We start from the raw sequence: 23,188 nt of genomic DNA, 5'->3' as shown, positions 1-23,188 counted from the left end.
CTCCTTTAATTATAATCTTTACTTCCTTTTAGTCTAATTTTTAAAAACTTAATTTTATTATAGATGTTTTTAAGAATTAAAAAAAAAACAATTTTCTAATGGGAAGGACTCCTTACAATCAATATCAAAATCTTATTTCAAGACAAGATTGAAATATTTTATCTGGACCCTTAACCCATTTGTAAGTTTCTAAAATCAAAATTTTAATCATCCTTTTGTTGTTTATTCCAATCGATTTTTTAAAACCCTTAAATGTGTATTTAACACTTCTCTCACTAAGGATTAAGGGAAACCCATCTGGTGCTGTAAAACTTGTCGATCCAAAAGTTCCGAATAGCTGAAAAGCAGTTAATAAGTAATTTCCGAAAGTGCTTAGAAAAAGAAGCATACAAACCCAGTGTCCTTTTCAAAGGTGCCAACCACAGTTTGAGCAAAAAGGCCATTCCCTCATCTCCCAGAGCTCTAAACCTGCCAGAGACTGCTTTCTCACAGTCTCCTCGTGAGGAACAACAATCTGCAGCACTTGTGAGTGACCTCATGTCTTCTCCTTGTCTGGAGATCAATTATCAACGAACGAGTCTATTTGCCAGCTCTGCATTTCACTTCAGTCATCAGCTTTGCTTTTTGCGGAACTGTCTTTAGCCCGCCATTTCTTCTTCGATAGCCTTGTACCTAGTCTACAGTACGGCATTTAATTGGGTTGACCATAGCCACCTTTTTGATAAAATGGAACAATATGGATGATCTTTTTCATTTGGAACTGCCAACTGCCAATGCAAGCATGACTGACATTTTGCTCACCTGGCGTCAAGACTACTAAGCATAGTACCTCAAAGTTTGTATTATTGTTGTAAGGATGCTTGGACTCTCGCACTTGGACCGCCATCCCAGGCTCCTCCATGAACTGACAGGCTGTAAGTGCCATCTTTGCTAGCATGGTTCCACTGCATCCATGGAGCACTTTCCGTAGAATCTGTAGGAAAGATCAAGATGGGGGAATGACCACACAAAAGTGATTCACAAAATAAATGTTGGTAAAAGCTAAGTTTGGTATCAATAAAAAATACAGGTGGGTGTGATAAGTAATGAAACAAGAAAAGTAAAGTAAGAGAAGAAACAGAGAGACACTGGATGGCCCTTGTCTGCTTTTGCCCAAGACCCTGAGGTATAGAAGTGAGAAAAGAACTTACTCTTAGATTACTAATAGAGGTATGCTTGATATACACTATTTCTCCTTTGGAATGAATTCATAGATTTAAGTATGAATGTTTAATTAGAGATCATTCTTAACAAGATTAGGAAGCAATTTCAAACCTTTTTTTCCAGTTTAAAGAAGAAAACTAGGAGGAAGGAGATAGTTTCTAAGTGGAAGCCAAGTGGAAGTACATGGATAAGAACACCTTGCAACTATATTTCTATAGGCCAAAACTCTGATCATTTAAAGGAATTTTCTTCGTTAGTATTAATGGACTGCTTCAGTAACATCAATTACGCTCAAAAGAGGAAACATGCTTTCTCCCTGAGAAAATAAGGCAGGTATTGTCCACCTAGCCCAATTCCATTTACAGGTGACTAGCAGCTATCCAAATACTCAGGCATTCCAGGATCACTTTATTTGAGAGTGAACTATGACATGCCAAGTAAGCGCTTTACAATTTCTTAGAGACATCCTACATCTGATCTTTTCTGTCATGAACTTCATACAATCTTCCTGGATAATCTGATTATACAATTGAGACAGTCAGGTAACAAGAAAAGGGGGAAAAAAATGAAACGAGAAAAATGGGAATATTCTGTTTCTCTTTTTTCTTTTTGAAATCCAACTTGAATAGAAGACTAAAATATTGTCTTCTAGCGCATTAAAAACAAAATTGTCCCAAACAAAGCAAAACAAGTGAGTTGCATTTGTTGCTTGGGACTGATTTGTCTGCTAGTGTCAAGCTACTTTTCCTGGTTACTCCCAAATCAGAGGGATAAAACAAGTTACCTTTTCACACAGCTGTTTTTCCTCCAGCTGCAACAGCATGTCCAGGATATATGTCATGTGTGCTGGGCCACTGAGATCTAACATCTCCTCGCTTATTGCTACATCATCAGGCCACTCAGCCAACAACAAAGCGAGGACATGCCTGGCATAGAGGACAGCAGTAGCTTCATTGACTCGGTAGAGATAACCCCGCACAGTTTTCTTGCTTCTGGAGTCCAACTCCTTATGCAAGAGGACAGAACTTTTGGTGCGTCGTTGCTTGGCATAGCTGAGTTGGAGGTCACTTTCTGTGTTGGTGATGAGTTTCTGGGTCACTGGGTTGGATTCTTCAGTGGCTTTGCTGCAGGGAGCAGGCTTGGACTGTAACATACAGAGAGTCTCAATAGATGTGAAATTGTCTCATTTCAAAATCTACCCTGCTTTTGGATGCTGCCCATGTACTGTGTGATTCTTTTTAAATAACAGTCAATAATAGAAACTGTAATGAGTCTTTATGATTAAGTGGAGGCTGGGACTCAAGTCTTCCTTGTCCATATCTAAAATCCTGAATGGTACACCATGCTGAATCAGCTAATCACCTGCATCTAAATGACCGGACATATGTTGAAGACAGTATGTTGTAAAGCTCTCCAAAACGGATAGTAGTGTTTAAAAATGCATTAACATTCTACAGTACATTCTGAATGTAACGGTTTGATACTGCAGATATGTCATATTTCCTGCTGTGTATTTCTAGTTTAATATCCTCTAGATGTATTAAATTTCCACTTCCCCAAATATCTCACAACTATGCCAATGAATGATTGAAGAATAGCAATATTAGTTCAGTGTACATTGCAATCAACAAGCATTTCTCAATGCCCGTGTCATTCCAGACGCTCAGACTACAATTCTAATCAGTTCCAGCTAATATGGTTAATGATCACATTTGATGGAAGTATCGGTAGATATTAATATATAAACGGAACAAAATTTAAAAAAAAATGCTTTGCATAAAACAGTACACTCACCAAACATGGCACAATGATCATATCTGTATCCAGGGCTTTGGAATTCTGCTCTTCTGTGCGTAAACGCTTACTGGGCTGCCATTTTTGAGCCAATGTACGGATCCTTTCATCCATGGTAAGTACTTCTCCATCAAATCTTTAAGAATATGCACACAAATATTTTTACTGTCAGAATTTAAAGACAGTACCTTTGAGCTGAGCAATTTTTACATTTAAAACTACTTCCCTGTGTTTCATCCCATCAAGTGCTACTTTATATTAGAAGTTATATGGTCATGTGGCTTTCTTTGTTTCTAAGTACCTTGTCCATGCAATTTAGATTATCTTTTATCTTACATATTTAGTTTGCAATATAAGCATGTTTTCAAAGACAAGGTAACTGATTGCAAGTAATTTATCCTCTGTCTTTAAGGTTAAGAAAATTTGTGGATGTGCTGGGCATGATTTATAGCAAGAATGAAAAGATAACAGCTTGGAAATGGCTGTTTTATCAAAAGATTATGGCATAAAGGTATCTTAGAAAAGTGGTCTGCCTATCTCTGGGGTTGTGCCATTTCAGCTTGTAAGTGAGAAAGACCATGATGGAATGTTTCTTGCACAGTAAATATTTCTCCTCACTAAAACCTGGCCAACAAGAAAGCTGTCCTTTGAAATGGTACTCTTTGTCTTCCTCAAAATTATCAATAGCTCATTTAGAAATACAGGTAGTCCCCTGCCCCACTGCACAATATCTGCAATTGTTAAAAATAAACTCTTGGCCATCTGCTAGTTTCCTCTTTAGGTATTCTTGATTAATAGATTAATTAAGTCTCTATGGATACATAACTTTTCATTCCAAGTTGGGTTTGGAAATTCTCTCACCTCTTCTGAACCTCTAGGAAGAAAGAATCTGTCCTTTTCATATGCAATTCATACATGGCTCGAAGAATGTGTAGAGGTGCATCAAGAGCATCATGTGTCATCTGAAAATAGGTTTAACTCTGATTAGGTGAGGAAAAATACTTCCTAATGTAGCTCCGGGTTGAATTGTTGGGTTCTTGATTTTGGCTGGGTTGTTTTTTTTTTTCCATCTGCAAATATTTTTTACCATATATTTCATTGCCACTGAACACCAAAAATCCAACTTTTTTTCCCTATGTCCCTAAAAACTATTGTGGAAGTATTGCAACTGTAGAATGAACATCTGAATCTGAATTACTATGTTAGGCTTCCACAAAACACAAATACCCTATCCCCACCCCATGCAGTTATTATACTGGCTGGATAGATAAGATCTGCCTGCAAAGGGTTGGGGTGTCAATGCAATTTCTGTCAATTCATTACATTTACTTTCACAGAAAACAGCAAAGAATTAAAAACACTAAAAACCTAGTATTACCTGAAATAGATAAGATAGAGCTGTTCAAGAATTTTTTTTATATGGACTAGAGTCCACTTTGGAGGCAAATCATGTACCTGCTTGAAGTTGGCTTGAGTCCATGAAACCAATAGTACACCTAATCTATTGATCATTCAGGCATAATTGGGTCTTGTATTTTTGCCACTGTAACATGCTAACATGACTTTTTATCTGGATTTTGGGACAAACTGAAGTTAAACATTGAAGCAGAGATGGTAAATTGGAATACAACTTCAGGGACAAACACTGTATGGCTGCGCTCCTTGACTTCTTTATCAGTTAGCCTTCACCCGAGTGAAACACTAATCTGAAATTTCTGCTTGCATTCTTAGGCCTGCCTTTTGCCTCAATGAGGACCAATCCCTTCTTGTCTCAAGAGAACTTCAAACAACAAGCACAGTGCAACACAAGTTTACATGCTGTGCTTTTGAGAACAATTAAAGCACTGTCCCCGCCCCATTCATTGCACATTAAAAGACAGTACCAGGAAGCATATTTTGGTGGTTTCATCCAAGCCCTCCAGTGGGTCAAGCCTATTCTGCTCAGCATCAGAAGTGTCAACAGTCTCATTTACTGCTTGCTCATGATCTCGTTCATTGAATTCTAAGTCCTTCTGCTCAGCCATGGAGTTTAACTCCTTTTTTGAAGAATAAAGCATGACCGACAAGATCTGCAAGGACAAAACAAGGTACAACTTAAATTCCATCGAAAAGCCACTCAAGTTACCAGACAAATTACGGCCCAGATTTGCTTCTCTTCTGTAAGGCTGCTTCCTCTTTAGCCTTTAGCCATGCTCTCAGATTTTACCATGTTTTCCTGAAAATAAGACCCTGTCTTATATTTTTTTTGCCACCAAAAAAGGCACCAGGTCTTATTTTCGGGGGGGGGGATGTCGTCCACTGACTCACCTCACTTGTGCACATTGCTCTCAGCCTCCTTTTCGCTGACAGAGGTCTTCAGGAACTTCTTCGACCGGTAGGGCCAGCAAGGCTTTCCTGAAGGCCTCTGCAGCCGATAACAGAGCTCCAGATTGAACTGGAGCTCTGTTATCGGCTACAAAGGCCTTCAGGAAAGCCTTGCTGGCTGCAGGAAAAATGGGTCGAGGTGTGTGAGGCCTGGCTGCAACTGTCTGAAGGTAAGTAGTAGGGCAACTCCACCCCAGCATCCCCACCCTAGCTTAATTTTTATCTGTGCACCCTGGAGTGGGAGGGGTCTTAATTATGTCTTATTTTGGGGGAGGGCTTATATTGGGCGCACGTGTTAAAATCAAGCTAGGACTTACTTTCGGAGTAGGTTGTATTTTCGGGGAACCACGGTAGTAGTTGATCAAAAAAGCATGAACATAATCAAGAATAATATATTGGTAAATGATGAAGTGAACATTCATTTATTGAATTGTGCCATGGAACTCTTATTCTCAAAAAGGCTGTCACAAAGTTTTGCTGTATGTAATCTCATAACAGACTCACAAAGCCTCCAGCCCCCCTCCCTCCCTCAATTTGCATTCTGTTTAGGTTTGCTTTGTGTATATATCAATCCAGTCGGGAGCAAAAAAGCTAGCAACACATCCATTTAACATTCCTTAGCTGAAGCACAATTAAGAATGATTGAAATTATGATGAACACAAAACTGCAAGAATGAGAAGGAACTGCTGATGTACAGAATAATTCAAATAACTGAGTATGTAGGGAAGAACTTGCCCAGCTGCTTATATTACCTCCAAGTCTCTCAGAAGCCAAGTCTTACTGAAGCCTGTTCCTTTGCTACACTTCTTCACCAATAGCTTAAGCAAACCAGATTGCAGAAAGGCTGTGCGGATTTCTTCAAAAGCATGTGTCTGTTGATCAAAGGAAAAAAAATGGCAACCATTAATACTTTGATTAAGAACAATAGTTTATCGTGTTTTCTCAATCTCAGCAAGGTTAAAATGTGTGAACTTCAACTCTTGGAATTCCCCGGGCAGCATGCTGGGGATTTGGGGGAGTTCACATGTCTTAACACTGTTGAGTTCACACATTTTAACTATGTTGAGGTTGAGACATGCTGGACATATTGAGACATGGACTGATTTTTTGTTAAAGGATTTCTTACATGAAGATCACATTTTCATCTATAATTTTACAGAATTAGATCTAGACCACTGTTCCTTCCAAAAGCAAAAATAGCGTGGTATATAGTAATCCTGATCAAGAAAACATAATCTTGGATTACAATGCTTGTGTATTAAATTATAAAGATTGAAAATAACTTTTTAGAAGGGTGAAAGGGGTTTTGGCTACTGGTTTTTGTCTTAACTGTAACTTTTTGATAATAAAAAATTATCAACATTTTTAAGCTGTGGACATTCTTGTTCCTTTGGGTTCTTCCTTCTGTTATTTTAAAGAACCTAAGATGGTTGGTTCAAAGTCAAGGCTAGGCAGCCATTTTTAATCCAGCGCTTTGGATTACAGGGCAGAGAACTGAATGTGATGGCCTAAATGGCCTCTTAGACTCTGAAGCTAAAGCTCAAATACTTTGGCTACCAATGAGAAGAGATGTCTCATTTGAAAAGATCCTGATGTTGATAAAAAGTGAAGACAAAAGGAGAAGGGACAGCAAAGGATGAGATGGTTAGATAGCAATAGTGACACAGTGGACATGGGCTTAGAAAGACTCTGGCAGACAGTGGAGGACAAGAGGTCTGGCGTGCTGTGTAGTCCATGGGGGTCACAAAGAGTTGGGCATAATTTAGCAACTGAGCAACAACAACAAAATGGCTTCTTCCAGTTCTGTGATTCTATGTTTCTTTATCAGAAATCAGCAGTGCTCTTTCTTCTATTCCCCCCCCCCCCAAATTATTTATATAATCCTGGTTCATAAGATGCCTTGGGAATCTTTGTCCATTTTTGTACCTTAAGTGTTCTGTAAAGTCCCTTCAGAGCAAGAGATAAAACCCACGTTGCTTCCACTGCCTCTGCAAAGCTACTGTCAATGCTGGTCTGGAGAAGATGGCTAGTTATAAACACAAAATGTTGGAGATACTGGCGGAGCTGGCCCTGACACTCCGCATCATCTTGCTCACATGGCTTAATCAGCTGGAGATCTTTTACTAAAACAGAAATAGATGAATACACAGGTTTCAGTTGGTAGGTGTCCTGGGTTCAGCTCTGTTTACTTAAGCCTGACCTTGGCTTAGCACAATGCAATGTGAAAAAAATACAAACTCTTTTTAAAAAAATGTTTTCAGATCCACCTCAAAAATAAACTCTTTAAAGAATTATATTTTTTTACATCTACAGAAAAATGATGTAGACAGAATATAGATTAAGAAGAGGCTCGTAGGAAATAATTTTGTCATATGATGCACATTCAGCCACTTCTAATATTTTATTTCAACATAACAGTAACAGAGTTGGGAGGGACCTTGGAGGTCATCTAGTCCAACCCCCTGCTCACGCAGGAGACCTGTACTAGGGATTTGAACCACCGAACTGCCGACCTTTCTGATCAACAAGCTCAGTATCTTAGCTATTTGAGCCACCTAGTCAGATGTAATATAGATAGCCCTGCTTACTGACTGCCTTGTTCAGTGACTGTTCAAAGTTACAATGGTGCTGAAAAATACTTTTACAACCAATGTCTTCATTTACAATCTTCACAGCATCCTTTAGTTACATTATCACCATACAGTCAGTGCATATTATCCTATTATTTTTCTCCACACACATTTGCAGAGCAGAGAGATTGGAGAGGAAGCGATTTCAAGAGTAATAAAGCACACAATGGACATAGTGGCACTGGCAGCACCAAGCATGCTATGCAAACAACTGGAATAATCCCCAATGTGTGCCTGCTTACTCTCTTCTAATCCCTTTCTCTCTAATGAATGTAAATTAAAACACTAATTCCTTTCTTGTTAATTATCCCAGTACTAGGATAACCATTCCAAAGCAGTACTGGTTAGGAGGCAAGCAAATGTGGAAGTTATGAAACTAATAATTACAGGTAGCAGCTATATGCCAACTATCCCAGCACTAAATCGTGACTGTGGAAAAGGAAAGCACAGTTGTGATCATGCAATTTTTCCACTTAGCTGACACACACGTTTCTTTATACAAGATGTAAATAAATATCCAAACATGAGTGATATGAACCTGCTTTCCTCTTTCGGGTTTTAACATCCACAACCACAGCCCTGTTCTTCTCTGTGAAATGCTTGAGGATGATCACATTGTGGGCCTCATTTGCATTATCCATATACACTGATTTGGTTCCCATGCATAGAACCTGTAGAGTTGGAAAGAGACATTCAGATGACATTTGTTCAGTTAAGGTAGATAGATTTGCTCTCTATCCAAACAAGCTACAAGTAAAACTATGATTTACTGGACAATTTGAGGGAGAGGATAGCCATTATAATCTAAATTTACATCATTTGCATCTATTTATGACAATTATGTAACATAATTACATACACATGTAAATTGACACAAATTATAGTCCAACAATTTATACGATTCATCTGGACTGTTATTCTGAAAGAATGCCTGGATATAACTTTTGTCTATTACATCTGAAGTCCTCTAAACTGAAATCAATCAAATTTAAACTGTATGTCTTGGCTGCATTTTTACTTGCAGCTTCAGAAAGTGCCTAGAAAAACACATGCCTTCATATGCTCACCTCTGGAAAGCCAACAAGTACCAGTAATGTGAAAATGTTGGTATGTTTCAACTGAAAGGGAAGCTGCTTGATGCAGTGGTCGGTAAAGGCACCAATCACATCATGCCACTGAGAGGAGGAGTTCAGCGCTCGCAGAATGTCTGCCATGGTGCATGCCCAGTCCAATCCGACACGGCTAGAAACCAACAGTTAAAATTAACGATTTCTCTTCACATGTGCTCCCGCATGTGACTGTCTTATATCAGCATTGCTTCAAAAACTGAAAGCGGCCAATGACTGTTTTGCTTCACTTGTAATTCCCATTGAAATGGGCTCCTTTCTCTTGGGGTAGATCCCGCCAGCTAAGAGGGACATTTCTTGCAGAACTTACTGTTTCCCCCATGGATTATAATGAGTTAAAGAAAATGACTTGGAGGGCAGCAAGTGGCCTTCAGGAAGTGAGTTTGAGATCTTTGCTCTAGGCGGGACAGTCTTGCAAAGTTTAAAATTTAGCTCTATTTTCAAATAAGCTACAATACAGGATTATTTTCAGCATTACCCATTTCTTTCTTCCCTTAAAAAATATTTACATTAGTACTACTGATAGCAATAGCAATAGCACTTACTTATATCCCACTTCACACTGCTTTACAGCCCTCTCTAAGCAGCTTACAGAGTCAGCATTTTGCCCCCAACAATCTGGGCCCTCATTTTACTGACCTCGGAAGGATGAAAGTCCTGTGTCAACCTTGAGCCAGTGAGACTCGAACTGCCAAATTGCTGGTAGTTGGCAGTCAGCAGAACTAGCCTGCAGTACTGCATTCTAACCACTGTGCCATCATGGCTCTTACTAATGTCTTGTGAGCCTCAATTTTGTTTTTTATTGAAGGTAGCGTTTGCTGCCTTTTAGGGTTTTGTTTTCAGCAGCAGTCATGCTTGCAAACATTTTTTAACATTCTGCCATTCCATGACAGGTTTATAACAGAAAACGTCACCTGGACATATTAAAAGCTTTTGAGGTTAAGCCATCATGAAAACTAACCTGTCCAGGCAGACTGCTCCCAGACTGAAGAGGAGATGGGTGGTTTTCCAGCCTTCTGGCACTATGGAGCCATCACCGGCAGTCACAAGGCTATGCTTGGTGGAGAGGACCTTGTTCACAGCAGCATCCACTTCTGCAGGAGTCAGTCTCCGAATCAACTGTCCCAGGAGCCCCAGGGTTAAGTGGTAAGTTTCATTTAAATGGCCAGCATTGGAGATCACAACATCAAACATGAGAGGAAGGATCTGGTCCAAGTTAATTAGAGACATTGTTAAGCCCTACAAAGAGAAAACAGGGAAGAATATGGAAATCAGCAGAGGGGATGGCACAACATACTTTATTTTAACTAACATACTTCAAAAGTTCAGTTTTTCAAAGCTAGATAAATTGCAGGTTGTTTTTTTTCATTTTTGAACCAACAACAGGTCTACTGGATATCAAACAATTTAAGGAAGGGATTGAATATGATGTCCTACAAAGCTCCTTCCTACTCTCAAAATCTTTTGATGGAACCATTAATGATTCATATGATCTTCTGGAGGGATTGCCCTTTTCTTACTTCCTTAATTATCAGGCACTTAAACTCCTTTACTGATTTCCCTAATTTGGATAGTTCCTTACGGATTTCAGGCGTGGCAACATTGCAGCTAATAACCCGAGAATCCTCTTCTGGGAACATTCAGCAAATACTTCCTCTTGACAAGGCATTGCTTTTTCTTCAGCTTGGGATGGAGGCAAAACATCAGAAACTTCAACATCTGCAAACCAACAAACAAAAATGCTTCCTCAAATTATGCTTACTGTTGGAAATATTAGTAATATTACAATCACTGCAGATTTACAATGCAGCAACTTGCAGTATTAAATATGGATTACTCTAAAATTCCATTTAAAATTACATATATTGTGCTTGCTAGCAATTATTTATTTTTCATTGTAAATTTGCTAGTTAGGGTCAGTTTTTAGGCCATTTAGAAATTAACAATATTGTATTGCTATTAGGAGCAGACCAATAGTAATAAGAGTTGGGTGCAAAAAATGCATATAAACAAGCAAGAAAAAGGAAATTGAACAGCAATTGCTTTTTAAAAAAATAACGGAGCTAAAAAGTAATATTTACCTGGAGATATGCTCTCTTTTGCAAATAAATCTGAATTAAAAGCAAGTGTCTGTTTCTCTTGTGATACCATTTCTTTCTTTGGTGGAAGACCATTGGAAAGTTTGTTCTCAATCTTTATTTTACTCTCTTGTTTAGTATTTATAGAAGTCTGAATTTCAGTAGTGCTTTCATCTCCCTAAGTAAAAATAACAGATTAACTTCAACATACTTTTAAGCAGTTACTGACTTTAAGAAAGAAGCTATTTTAATTTAGCCATTTTATTTGCAATTGAGTTTAAGAGCACTGCTCCAATAGAATAACATACCATAAACCAGTGTAAAATTCTAACATTCTTGTTGAAGAAATACTCCTATCATTAAGCAATAAGGGGAATCATTCCTAATATCTGAACTAGCCTTCTCAAGTTAGAGCTCTCCAGATATGCAATGTCTGAAATTCAGAGTTAGCAAAGTCATCGGATTTGGGGAAGTGCAGTGGCAGCATATCTTGAGTGTTCAGTGATAAAGAAGGCTGCTTTGAACGAACACCAACCCTCCTAGGTCTCCAAAGGGAGAGTGTCAACTACAGCTTATTCAGTAGCTGACTACAAACACAAGAGGTGAGCGACACAGAGGCTCAAGGTTTAGCCCTAGGAATATTTAGGATCTCTTCAATTGAGGTCATAAAGAGATCTTGCCTAAGACCAGGCGAACCAATAATCCTGGAACTCATTCGCCTTCCTCTGTAGGATACAGCTTGACCTGCTTACTTGTCTAGTGGTTAAGGAACTAGGTACAAAACAGGAGACCATGCATTCTTGTCCCACCCAAGGCATGAAAGTCTTGGTGACTTTGGGCCAGTCATACTCTCTCAGCCCAATCCACCTCACAGGGTTGTTGTAGGGAAAATATTAAGCATGTTCTTCTGCCTTGAGTTATTTATAAAAACAGGATAAAAAAATCTAAAACAAAATAATTTAGAGTCCATTTCCCCTCTGTTGAGTGCACAACAGATAGTCCCATATTTGCATATATCTCTTTTAATATCAAGTACCTACATTTATAAGAATCTTAAACTACTCAATATATGTGTGTTTTCAAAAAACATTTACATTGCTGTGGATGACAGATTTAGGCATCTTGTTATTTTCCATGATTTCCTCACTGGCATGATTTTCTACACTGCTATCTGTGGAGAAATCAACTGATGGCATCCCATTTTCAGACAAAGGTTCTTCTGGCAACATGCTAAGCAGAGTTTGACTTTTCAGACCTGGATGCAAAGAAAGAAAAGTTTAGAAGTTCAAGGCACGTTAAAAACAGTCTGAATTCAGGTTTCACCCCAATCAATGAATTTCTGAAAGACAGGATACATCATGGAATTGGTTCTACCACATATGTACTGAATCCTTAATCCTTCTTGTGGGTCTACTCTGTTCTGTTCTGTTTTGTTCAAGCTGACAGGAAATTGTACTGCGAAAGAGGGAGTGATATATCTTCCTCAAAGGGGAAGTTCCTTTATCCAGCCCTCCTGGATAACTTCTACCTCATCTGGAGTTACTTCAGAGGATCCAGGTTGAGGCGGATTGTCTAGTTGTCTTTCAGGCATGAGCTGAAGCCTGGACCTGGGTCACGAACAGCATTGCTTACTGTTGTGGATGGGCTGCACAAAATGTGGATGGTAGGGGGGAACATGGCCCTCCTCATCCTGCTTAATTCTCAGTAGCATTAAATATTGCTCATGATGTTTGGACCAAGTTTGGAAAAATGAACTTACTACAAAGAGAATTTTCACATCAGAAATGGTGGTAACGAAGATGGAAAGTCAACCATCAATAGCAGCAACTGAAATTTTCTTGAAGCTAGAGAAGCATCCCAGAGTTACAGATACCACAATAATGGCAAGAGTAGTCAAAACATCTTCGTTCATTACAAGGGTAAAGATGAGCTCCCCTTTGTTCACATAGAGAAACCTCAGCATGTAACATGTTCATTAATCTACCACTGTGGAGTAATTTGAAAGTATCTATGTGGAGAGTATAAATTCCTAATTCCTACTATTTTTATATGACTAAGTTTAAGAGAAACAGCTTAAGGAATCAACTATACACACTCCAAAGACTATTCAGGAGGGAGTCAGTTCCGATAAGGTTGATCCGGAATGCTGGAAGAGGAATTGCGACGAACATATTTTTGGTGGACAAATATCCTTCATGTCTGTGGATTCTTATGTCTACCAAAGCTGTGCCAGGACAGGAATGTTAAATATCTTGGATTCAAATAGCCACCATGTCTGTCCGCCTTTCAAGGTAGGAAACCATGAGTTCTAACCTCGCCTTTATTGTAAGGTTACAGTAACAGAACCGTTCAAGACTGAAAGCACACCATTCCCCCATTTCTTTTATGCACCTAGGAAGGGTCCCTTCTGAGATGCTTTCCACACCTTTCCCCTAATCCTTTTGTGGGGCGAGACATCTCACCTTATTTTTTGCTCTGGCTGAAATTCTTCTTCCTCCCGTTTCTCAAGGATGTTCCCACAGACTGTTACAACATCTCAACTCACCTTTGCCATGCTGCACTTTCATCAGGCAATCTCCAATCAACTGAATACATTCTTGCTGTAGGATTTTAGCATGAGCGATGATTTCTGCATTGAGTTCTTCCCCGTCAGCTTGTTTGCCACAAGTTAAGTCAGCGCTGTAGAGAGCCAAGGCAGAAAAAAGGAGCCAGGAATAGTTGTGAAGATAAGGCTGGATGAGCCTATGGCAGTCACTGATCCTAAAGGTCACCATTGGATATCCAGTGATGCTATGGGTAGGCAAGTGGCTAAAACGACAAAAGAGTCTTTGTTATAAAAGCTGGTTGATATGATCATTAATAAAAACAATGTATTTGCCTCCAGAAATTGTAAATGCTCCAACACTGGAAGTTTTTAAGAAGAGATTGCACAACCATTTGTTTGAAATGCTATAAGGTTTCTTGCCTAAGCAGGGGGTTGGACTAGAAGACCTCCAAGGTCCCTTCCAACTCTGTTATTCTATTCTATTATTTTTCCTGCACTCTGTTCAGAGATATCTGAAGCCTGCTGTCTGCCACAGTGAAGAATGAAACATAAGATGGTTCAATCACGTGACCACTTTATGGCAAGGCATCAGCTATCACCCAGTCTGTACCACCCAGTTGAAAATCAATGATTTGATAGGTTTTTGCTTAGACAGAAGTGGCTGTTCTTGATGTATGCCAAATACTGTGAACAATGTCAAAGACTATAGTAAAAATGGACAAAAATTATACATATAAGATCGGGATATACTGGAAACAAAGATGAATTGATAGATTTTCAATTCTGTAAAAATGGGGAAGCACAGCACTGCAGTACAGGTAGTTCAATGGCCCACTGTCATGTGACTGGACTTCAGGTGCTTGGCAACCGAGCTGCCTTTATGGCTGTTTGTGGCATCCTGTGATCAATGGTTTTGCCAAAAATTGAAATCTGCTTGGTTGATTTATTGACCACAGCAAAAAAAAGTTATAAAATTCAGTTTGTCGTGTGACTGACATGTTTTATGACCATTACAACTTACAACCTTGATGGGCAAGCTCCACTGTATCATAAGTTGAGGACTATCAATATAGAAAATCTTTGCTTATGGGGGAAGGATAGTTAAGCAAAGTAGAAATGAAATAATCAAAGTGGTTTTCTAAGAAATTAAATCTTTTCAATTATCCCCTTTTGTTCCTTTCATCCTCCCCCAATCATCTTTCTTCATATAGCAAAAACAGTGTAAATACACAGGGAATGTGACCAAATGATAGGCTGGCATTTAGTAGCTGCCGATGGGCTAGTACCTGTCAGAGTACTTCTTTGCAGAGTAGCATCCATAGCAAAGGTCAAAATCTTCACACACATTGCAGTTAATGCGCTGGCCAACAATAATACCTTGGCAGTGATTGCAAGCATACTCCATGTTAATCATGTCATGACTGGCCTCGTGACCTTCCGGTCTCACTCCACCTTTTAGAAGGCAAATGCAAAACACATCATTCCATCATTCACATTGTTGTCCTGCAAGTCATTCTGGGACTTGAAGTCCAAACATCTTAAAGTTGTAACATTTGGAAAACACTGGTCTAAACTAAAGCCTCAAAGCCACACATCCAAAGTTGTCATGTAACTGGGAGCCAGCAAATGCACTGCCCTGCTGCCTATTTTTCTCCTACTGAAGAAGCTAAGAAATTGTGCCACAAAATAACTGTTCTGCTTGCTGTATGAATGTTATTCCACAAGAAGCTGATAAATTCTATTCTACTCCAATTACTCCTGAGAAATGAACAAGTTAAGAAACCAGCAGATTGTTTTAAATCTATTTCACAGAATCATAAAGAATTGGCCATGAAACTAAGTCATAATTGGCATTAGACTCTATTGTATTATTGAAGAGGTCTATTTAATTTTTTCTCCATTTTTCAAGGCAATGCCTATGACATCACATGTGTCAGTATTGCTACAGAAATTCAAAAAAGCCCACTTGGACTTAATGGACATAGACATTTGGTTTCAACAAATACTCTTTCACCCTTTATTAAATTGTGGAGCTACTTTGTGAATATATGTGCGTCTATGTGTGCACCCACATGCCCCCCTCAAACTGACTCTGAGTATAACAGTGAAAGTTAAACTACAGTTCCATTATGGGAAATCAAACCTATGATACGGTTTCCATCAATCTACCTTACCCAGAAAGCATGTTTTACACAGATCCATATCATTGCATTGCAAACAGCGGTAACGATGCCATGGTGCAATCTCATCACACCCATCGCATGATATATCCACATGTAATAGGTCACAGTAGCGGGCAATGAACATGTGCATCTAGAAAGAAATAGTGATAAAACGCTGATGAACAATAAATAACATAATGGCCAGTGGGGATAGTGGGGGAGTTGTGTCATCTTCCCACCTAATGAACACTGGAGAAAAAGCACAGGAGCAATCAAATGGAAATGGGAATCCAAGAAGGCATCTTCCAAACCCTGAAAGTAATTTCACTGTCAGAATTGCTTTGAATTTCAAAGGGAAGAAATGCATATTCTATTCTGGTTTTGTTTGGGAAAGTTGTGTAATAGCATATCTAATCTCTCTGAAGCTCAACTAAGGCTTGGATACGGAGGGTTCCCAAAGCCACACAGGTAGTCCTTGACATATGATGGGTAGCTTAGCGACCATCTGGAGCTATAACAGATCCCCCTCGAAAAACTTACAACCTGGTTTCTAAGTTCTGACTGCTATCCTCCCCTGTGGTAATGTGACTGCACTTTGAGCACCTGGCAACAGGCCTGTATTTATGGTTGTTTGCAGCCTCTTGCAATCACCCAACCACAATTTATGTTTCTAACAGAACTGCAATTTATGTTTCTGCCATAAACTGGCATTTACTTCTGGTTTCCAGCAAAAACTGGCCCACAGCAAAAAAAAAAAAAAAAAAGGGGGGGGGGTTGCTTAACAATCACAGGTGTTCACTTAACAACTACTGCAAAGAAAAAAAAAGATGTCAAAATTGGTCACGTGATGACTCACTTTATGACTATCACAACTTACGACTCTAATTGCCAGGCTATTACAGACATAAATCGAGGACTATCTGTTCAGAGATTCCTGAACAGGCTCTTCCAGTCCTACTGCTGTCCAAAAACATTTAACATATGTAAGCTACAGTACATCACTCTGTTTTAAAATTTGTATCTGAAAAAAAAAAACATGTTAACATTTTTATCCTTATGACCTTTCTCTGCTTATCAGGGTCTGCTTGGCTTATCTTGTCACACCAGGTTTCAAAAACTCCTTCCTGGCATTCGTCCATCCACTCTGAGTTTTGCTTGTAGTCAGCAAGTTCTTCTTCTTTGTTGCAGGGGCTGAGAAGAAAGCATTACATTAAAATTCATTTAGAACAATGACAAAGCCAGAAAGACCATCTCCAACAAATTTGCATAAACAAAACTAAAACAGAAGAAGCTGCAATTTCTGGTTTGCTAATCACTGTTTCTTATGTTGCTGCTTTCGAAATGTTATGATTTTAGCCTTGAGCATTTTTAGCTAGCATGACCTTCAGGCAGGAAATATATAGTAGTCAAAGTACAATGTAACAGCAGGAAATCCAGTTGCAAAGAGAGATTTTTAAAAAATTAAGTACAGTTTTAACATGTGAAAGACAGAAATGTCGTCTTAAAATATGCTTTACATCTTCTCTCTCACAAAAGATGAAATACCTCGAAGACAATATCAATAGAAAAACTAAATACCCAGAAGAATGACCTTACCTGTTTGACAATTATTGCTTCACCTTTAATAAAAATGTATAATAAAATTTTATCAGTAGCACTACAATTGCAGCATCCCATATCTAATTAGAAGAGGTGCAGTGGCTCAGTGGCTTAAAAGTCGCCGGAGAAAATCTATATTCTGGAGGTTTAAGTTCTACCACTGCATGACGGAGTGAGCTCCCATCACTTGCTGCTAAATTCCTGCCAACCTAGCTGTTCAAAAGCATATACAGGTAATTCTTGAGTTACGAATGTAATATAGCCTGCCAATTACATTCGTAACCCAAGAATTCATTAATTGGATCACATTAAATGAATGTGCTTTACCCAATGCATTTGCTAATTGAGTGCACAGGTTGTTAAGTGCATATGAGGTATCTCAGGGTGGGGAAGTCTTAGTGCTGGAACAGGCCACCCAAGGCCTCCCCAGTCGCACTAAGATAAATCATGTTCACTTACACCTTACTTACTTCTTACTTCTGCATCATTGCACATGAGGGAATATATATGTTTGTTGTTCGGAGATGGTTGCATAGCTGTTGCATTTATACATTTGCAAATGTTAGCCAAAGCACAGAAAACATAGCCTTGATAACCAATCACTATGCAGAATGCACATCTTTGCACAATGTGTAGTTGAGATTTGGGAGTTGTGCACGGCAACTCATCTGCAATTATCTGCAACTTATGCACAGCCATCAACCCCTTTGCAATGTAGGTATGCACTGAAGCCTGCGTGCAGTTGCAGACAAGTCTAAATCTAGCTTTAAGCAATGACTACATTATTCTAGATAACAAAACAAAACCAGACCAAACTAGACCAGACCAGACCAGACCAAACCTAAGGCTATAACTCTATTCCCTTTGCAGAAAGTGACTAATAGTGAAGTCATAATTTTTACAATATTAGCATGTTCTATGTATAGTCATTTAAAGATTTTTATTCCATTTTAATAAGTCTTTAAAGTGGTTGTGGAAAATGTCCATGTGCAAAACATATTTTGAATTATTTCACTGAGTTCTCTTTCTAATATTACATGTTTTCCTGACTTACCAAATTATTTTGTCATGTGTACTTATATTTTCTTGTGACATGGTGAGGAGGAGACGTGGTAGCTGAATATCAATGAAGAAGGAAAGATCATTTGCTTCCCAGCCCATATCCAAAAAGTGAAGGAGACATGTCTGCACACAGGACAAGGCAGGCAGTAATGATCTAAACAAATAATAATAATCCATTAAAATTGAGTGCTGTTATGTTCAAGACATCCTCATATAATGCATAATTTAGCTACCAGGAAGATTGCATAATAGATGCCAACTAAGATGGCCTTTACACGGCAATTAGACTCATTCATCAATGAGAAGAACCTAAATTTTGAAACACAGCAACAGCCAGAAGTTGGCAAGTGAGCAACATGAAAACCATTCTGTTTTTAGAACTATCCAGATGTAAGAAAATGGGTCTCTTTCACTGATCCAATGGGACAGCGTTTATGATTTGGTTGATTCAGACTCTTCCCATTTAGTGTCATCTAGTTGTATGCAAAATATAGCTTTCATTTTTCCTACGCCAAGTTAATGATAGCTCACTATCTCCATTATTGGAACAGTTGTACTCAGTTATATCAGTAAAGGTATACAAAAAATACCTTTACTACCAAGAGCCTTGATAGTACAGTGGTCTAAGGCACCCTGTTATTAAGCTGGTTATTAAGACCAGCTGCCTGCAATTACTGCAGGTTCGAATCTCGCCAAGGCTCAAGGTTGACTCAGCCTTCCATCCTTTCTAAGGTAGGTAAATTGAGGACCCAGTTGTGGGGGCAATAAGCTGACTTCGTATAAATATACAAAAGGATGAAGGCTATTGCTGAGCACATTGTAAGCCGCCGAGTCTCCGGAGAAGGGCGGCATATAAATCAAATTAAAAAAAAATAAAAAATGAAATGTCACCTAATGGCTATTAACATTAAAAAATTCCTGAATCTTACTCCACATATTGATAAATTTCTCACAATAAATTGAAATCCAACAAAGAAACAAAAAAGACGCCACTGCATGGAAGTCAGCAATTTTTACATACTTATATTGACCATAGCCACTCAGTCTGCCTAAGGCTTGATTAGTCAAATTTAATGCGATATGAAAATGCGCCATTGCAGCTTTGTCTGTCTGAAATGTACCAAAAATGAAGCCATGGTTTGGTTGAAGTGTAATGGCTTATTTAAAATTTCTTCAGAAAGACAATACCAGAGCCTTGCTTAACTGTATCAATCTGTATAGTTCTTAGCTAAATACTGCATATCACTATACCCAATATAATAACTAAATATATCACTAAATCAGCTTTATATAGTATAGAAACTGATCCGATCTATTAACTGAATTGTGGGAAAACCAAATTCTAGGAGAAAGTTTAATTTGATAGACCAAGACAGTCCAGCTGATTTTTAAATAACTCACTGATTGGAATAATAGTTTCTATGAATAATCTAATCAATATATATCTAATCAATATCAATATATATAAAATGAGCAAATAAGAGTTTATAAACTCTCCATCATAGAAGGACCAATAACTACCAAGAAGATCAATTACTAAGATAAGCAATAAGATTAAAGAGTAATTTAACATGCTTTATGAATAACACTCATACTTGTCACTGTAGCTGTTAAATCCTTTCAAAGCATTGACCAAGAAGTGAAGCAGCTGGTAGAAGGATTCCCGTATTTCTCGGTGTAATTCAGCCCCACACCCTTCTAAGTGTCCAAAATAGCTGGAAAGAAACAAAAACACAAAATAAGGCTGGCTGATGAACTACATCATAAGCCCTTCACTGGGTGATACCTACATTACCTACATATATATATGGGATATGGGGGTAGGACATTCCATGGACAAGTGGACATTCCAAAGCACACCAGTCCAATTATGTATGGTCTAAGTGGACTGAATGTCAGGGGAAAGGTTTTCACCATGTCTTACTTTGTGAAGTCTTTCTGGCAAGCTAGAAGTTCCAGCAGGAAAATTATGCAAGGTGGAACAAAACAGTGAGGTTGGCTGAGGGATTTTAGGCACTGGAGGATCATCTTCAGCACTTCCAAAATATTTTTGGCTTGAGCTTTCCTCAAAGAAAGGATTTTCAGGACACTGTGGATAAAACACACACACATATCCAAATGTGATGACAGAATACCAATACCACCATCATAATTAGATGTTGGATGCATGGAACATAACTCAGAATTTACAGAATCTTGGTATGGAAAAAGCTACATGAGTCTTGCCTCAAGTTGTGGATTAAACTTCAGATTAAACAAACATCTTTCTTCCAAATTAGTATAGGGTAGCATGACAACAAATTGCTTATTCTGGATCCTGGAACATCTGAATAGTTGCCTTCCACTATTCAGTCAAGTCCCAAATCCTGAGGAGCCAGTTACAACCATTGTTGTTTTCACAACAATGCTCTTAACACTTGGATTATTGGAAACATAGCTTTCAGTTTGTTTGCCATACTTCAAAGATCAACACTACCTGAAGGAATCAACGGAAAATGCTATTTCTGTTGCTTTATGCAATTTCAAAGAGAAGTTTAAGCTCCATATTTGCTTTGTCCTGACATTAATTGGGGCTGTTGTTGAACTTTCAAAGTTAATTCCCTGCATTTCTTTTCTGTAGAGTAATCCACTTGATATCTGCTCTAGAACTATAAACAAACAATTATTTTCTTTACTAAAACAGGGACTATTTTATTATGTTTAAGTACTGAAATAACTATGAAAATATTTTTCCTTTCATTTGCTCTCTCCCTGTTTAATATCAGGGATTTGCTTGCTATAACATCTTTTGAATTATTTCTTGACTATAATTTATAGGGTTAAACAACATATCCACTCCTAGAACTCTAAAGCAGAAAATACAATCAGCCCTATGCACAGATTTGCATCCAGGGTACATTTTGGCTCACCTTTCATGGGAAAGAGACCGATCTTTAATGAAATCCAATATATCTTTCAAGATGGGATATTTTTCCTTTATGCTGGGTGCAGGTTTAGAGTCTTCCATTGAACGGAAGGAGAGGAGTCTTAGCCGTCCACGGCTGAATGGAGGCTTGCGGGTAGGGGTAGAAGGTGGGGACAAGGTTTCTTCTGGCTCTGAGTTTTTTTCCAGGGAACTACTTTGGGATGCTGAAGCCAGTTCCCTCTGTGGGGAATCGGGCCCTTGTTTTTTCTTAGGTTCAGAGTTTTGACCTCCCTCCGGGAAAGGAAAACCAGTTGCTTCACAAGCAGGTGATGGATGTGAGGCTTGGAAATCTGCTTCTATTACAGAACTTGTCCTATGGCGTTTACCATTCAGGCCTTGCCCGTGGTCCTCCAGGTGATCAGAGTTAAGACCTTCAGTCTTGGCCCGTATAGGCAAAAAATTCAGCAACAGAAGACTTTTCTGGATACACTGCTGGGCTACAATGGAAGGCAATGTATGTTTTGTAAGAATAACACAAGCAACACTCTGCACCCCAGAATCTCAGACCAGTCTTCCATTTTTTGTTTAGAAAACTGGAACACCCACCTTTGGAATACAGCATTTCCAAGTGAATGAAAGAAATGAATGGATGAATGAATGAATGAATGAATGAATGACTAATGCAGACTATAAAAAAGCAATACAAATTTCACACACATTAAAGTAGCTATTAGAATAATGCCTTGGGTGAGTTCTTCTGAAATTTCAGGGTTGGCCTCAAGTATATCAGTGCACTGTTTTGTCAATCCAGAAAATGGCAAACTGATGGTGAGCCTGGATGGTGCAATTCAAACACAGCCCCAGTGGGCAACAAGACCTTGGGACTACCGAGAGACAGAAAAGCTAGTCAATTGAGGTTTCCTCAATCAGCTGATAAAGTGAGCAATAGGGAGACAGGGCCTTCCCTCAAGTTCGTACCCCAATTTATGGACACTAGAACCTACTTTTCTCATTTCTAATGCAATTTTTGGATTATAATTTGTTGTTCAGTTAAAGAGAGGCTTTCTACAGATACAGGTAAGTATTTTGTTATTTCTGCAATTATAATATATAGAAATGTCTGTGAATGTTTCTGGCTAATTTTTAATGGATTTTTGCTGATTAAGGACAGCTAAAGATTGAGAGATGGGTTTATAGAAAAGAGGGTGAAGTACCGAATGAAGAAGTATCTGGTTGTATTTTAAAAGAGAGTGGTAAGTTGATAATGAAGCCGCTTTTGGACTTTTTGTGAGAAAGACAAATGTTCTTCAAGAAGTTCTTTGGAAAATGGACATATTATAATAACTAATAGGATTGCAAAAAGAGGCACGTGCAAAAAGACACTTACCAAGACATTCTGGGTTTACCTCGCTCATCTCAGTAGCCTGCTGCTCCTCCCCATTACTTCTCTGGCCCATAAGGAATTTCTGCTTCATTTCCAGCTGCAGAAAAGAGAGTTTAAAAAAGAATGAGTTTCACATTTGCCTTGCTCAGATGACATCTCCACAAACATATTTCCTCACAATGAGTGGAGATCAACAGATCAATGGAATTGTATTATAAGTCCACAACTTAAAAAAAATATCCTAGAAAAACATCAGAATGGACAGTTTATAGACCACGGACTACTAAGTTTGAAAATGATCAGTTCATGTCTTTGGAAGTCAGATTGCATCCGG

At 38.6% G+C, this 23,188-nt stretch overlaps 1 protein-coding gene across 2 annotated transcripts in view; it reads right to left on the bottom strand.

The window, feature by feature from the left end:
• ZZEF1 (zinc finger ZZ-type and EF-hand domain containing 1) overlaps positions 1–23,188 on the bottom strand; it is a 77,352-nt gene that overhangs the window by 8,872 nt on the left and 45,292 nt on the right. For both annotated transcript variants that reach the window (XM_034420908.3, XM_087889118.1), the window contains exons 28-49: positions 22,858–22,951; positions 21,475–21,967; positions 20,490–20,654; positions 20,161–20,280; positions 18,558–18,719; positions 16,966–17,095; positions 15,917–16,055; positions 15,029–15,194; positions 13,743–14,005; positions 12,292–12,452; positions 11,201–11,375; positions 10,702–10,838; positions 10,081–10,358; positions 9,060–9,234; positions 8,531–8,663; positions 7,289–7,485; positions 6,115–6,234; positions 4,881–5,066; positions 3,859–3,959; positions 2,998–3,133; positions 1,988–2,347; positions 830–973 (exon numbers count right to left, since the gene is read on the bottom strand). In XM_034420908.3, the coding sequence (XP_034276799.1) occupies positions 830–973; positions 1,988–2,347; positions 2,998–3,133; positions 3,859–3,959; positions 4,881–5,066; positions 6,115–6,234; positions 7,289–7,485; positions 8,531–8,663; positions 9,060–9,234; positions 10,081–10,358; positions 10,702–10,838; positions 11,201–11,375; positions 12,292–12,452; positions 13,743–14,005; positions 15,029–15,194; positions 15,917–16,055; positions 16,966–17,095; positions 18,558–18,719; positions 20,161–20,280; positions 20,490–20,654; positions 21,475–21,967; positions 22,858–22,951 (4,035 nt within the window). The remainder of the gene's footprint in view (positions 1–829; positions 974–1,987; positions 2,348–2,997; positions 3,134–3,858; positions 3,960–4,880; positions 5,067–6,114; positions 6,235–7,288; positions 7,486–8,530; positions 8,664–9,059; positions 9,235–10,080; positions 10,359–10,701; positions 10,839–11,200; positions 11,376–12,291; positions 12,453–13,742; positions 14,006–15,028; positions 15,195–15,916; positions 16,056–16,965; positions 17,096–18,557; positions 18,720–20,160; positions 20,281–20,489; positions 20,655–21,474; positions 21,968–22,857; positions 22,952–23,188) is intronic.

The sequence above is a fragment of the Pantherophis guttatus genome, chromosome 1 (assembly GCF_059756535.1).
Source record: "Pantherophis guttatus breed Tessera chromosome 1, ASM5975653v1, whole genome shotgun sequence".
Taxonomy (NCBI): Eukaryota; Metazoa; Chordata; class Lepidosauria; order Squamata; family Colubridae; genus Pantherophis; species Pantherophis guttatus.
The sequence above is the reverse complement of the archived record's forward strand: the minus strand, read 5'-3'. Positions and strand labels throughout refer to the sequence as shown.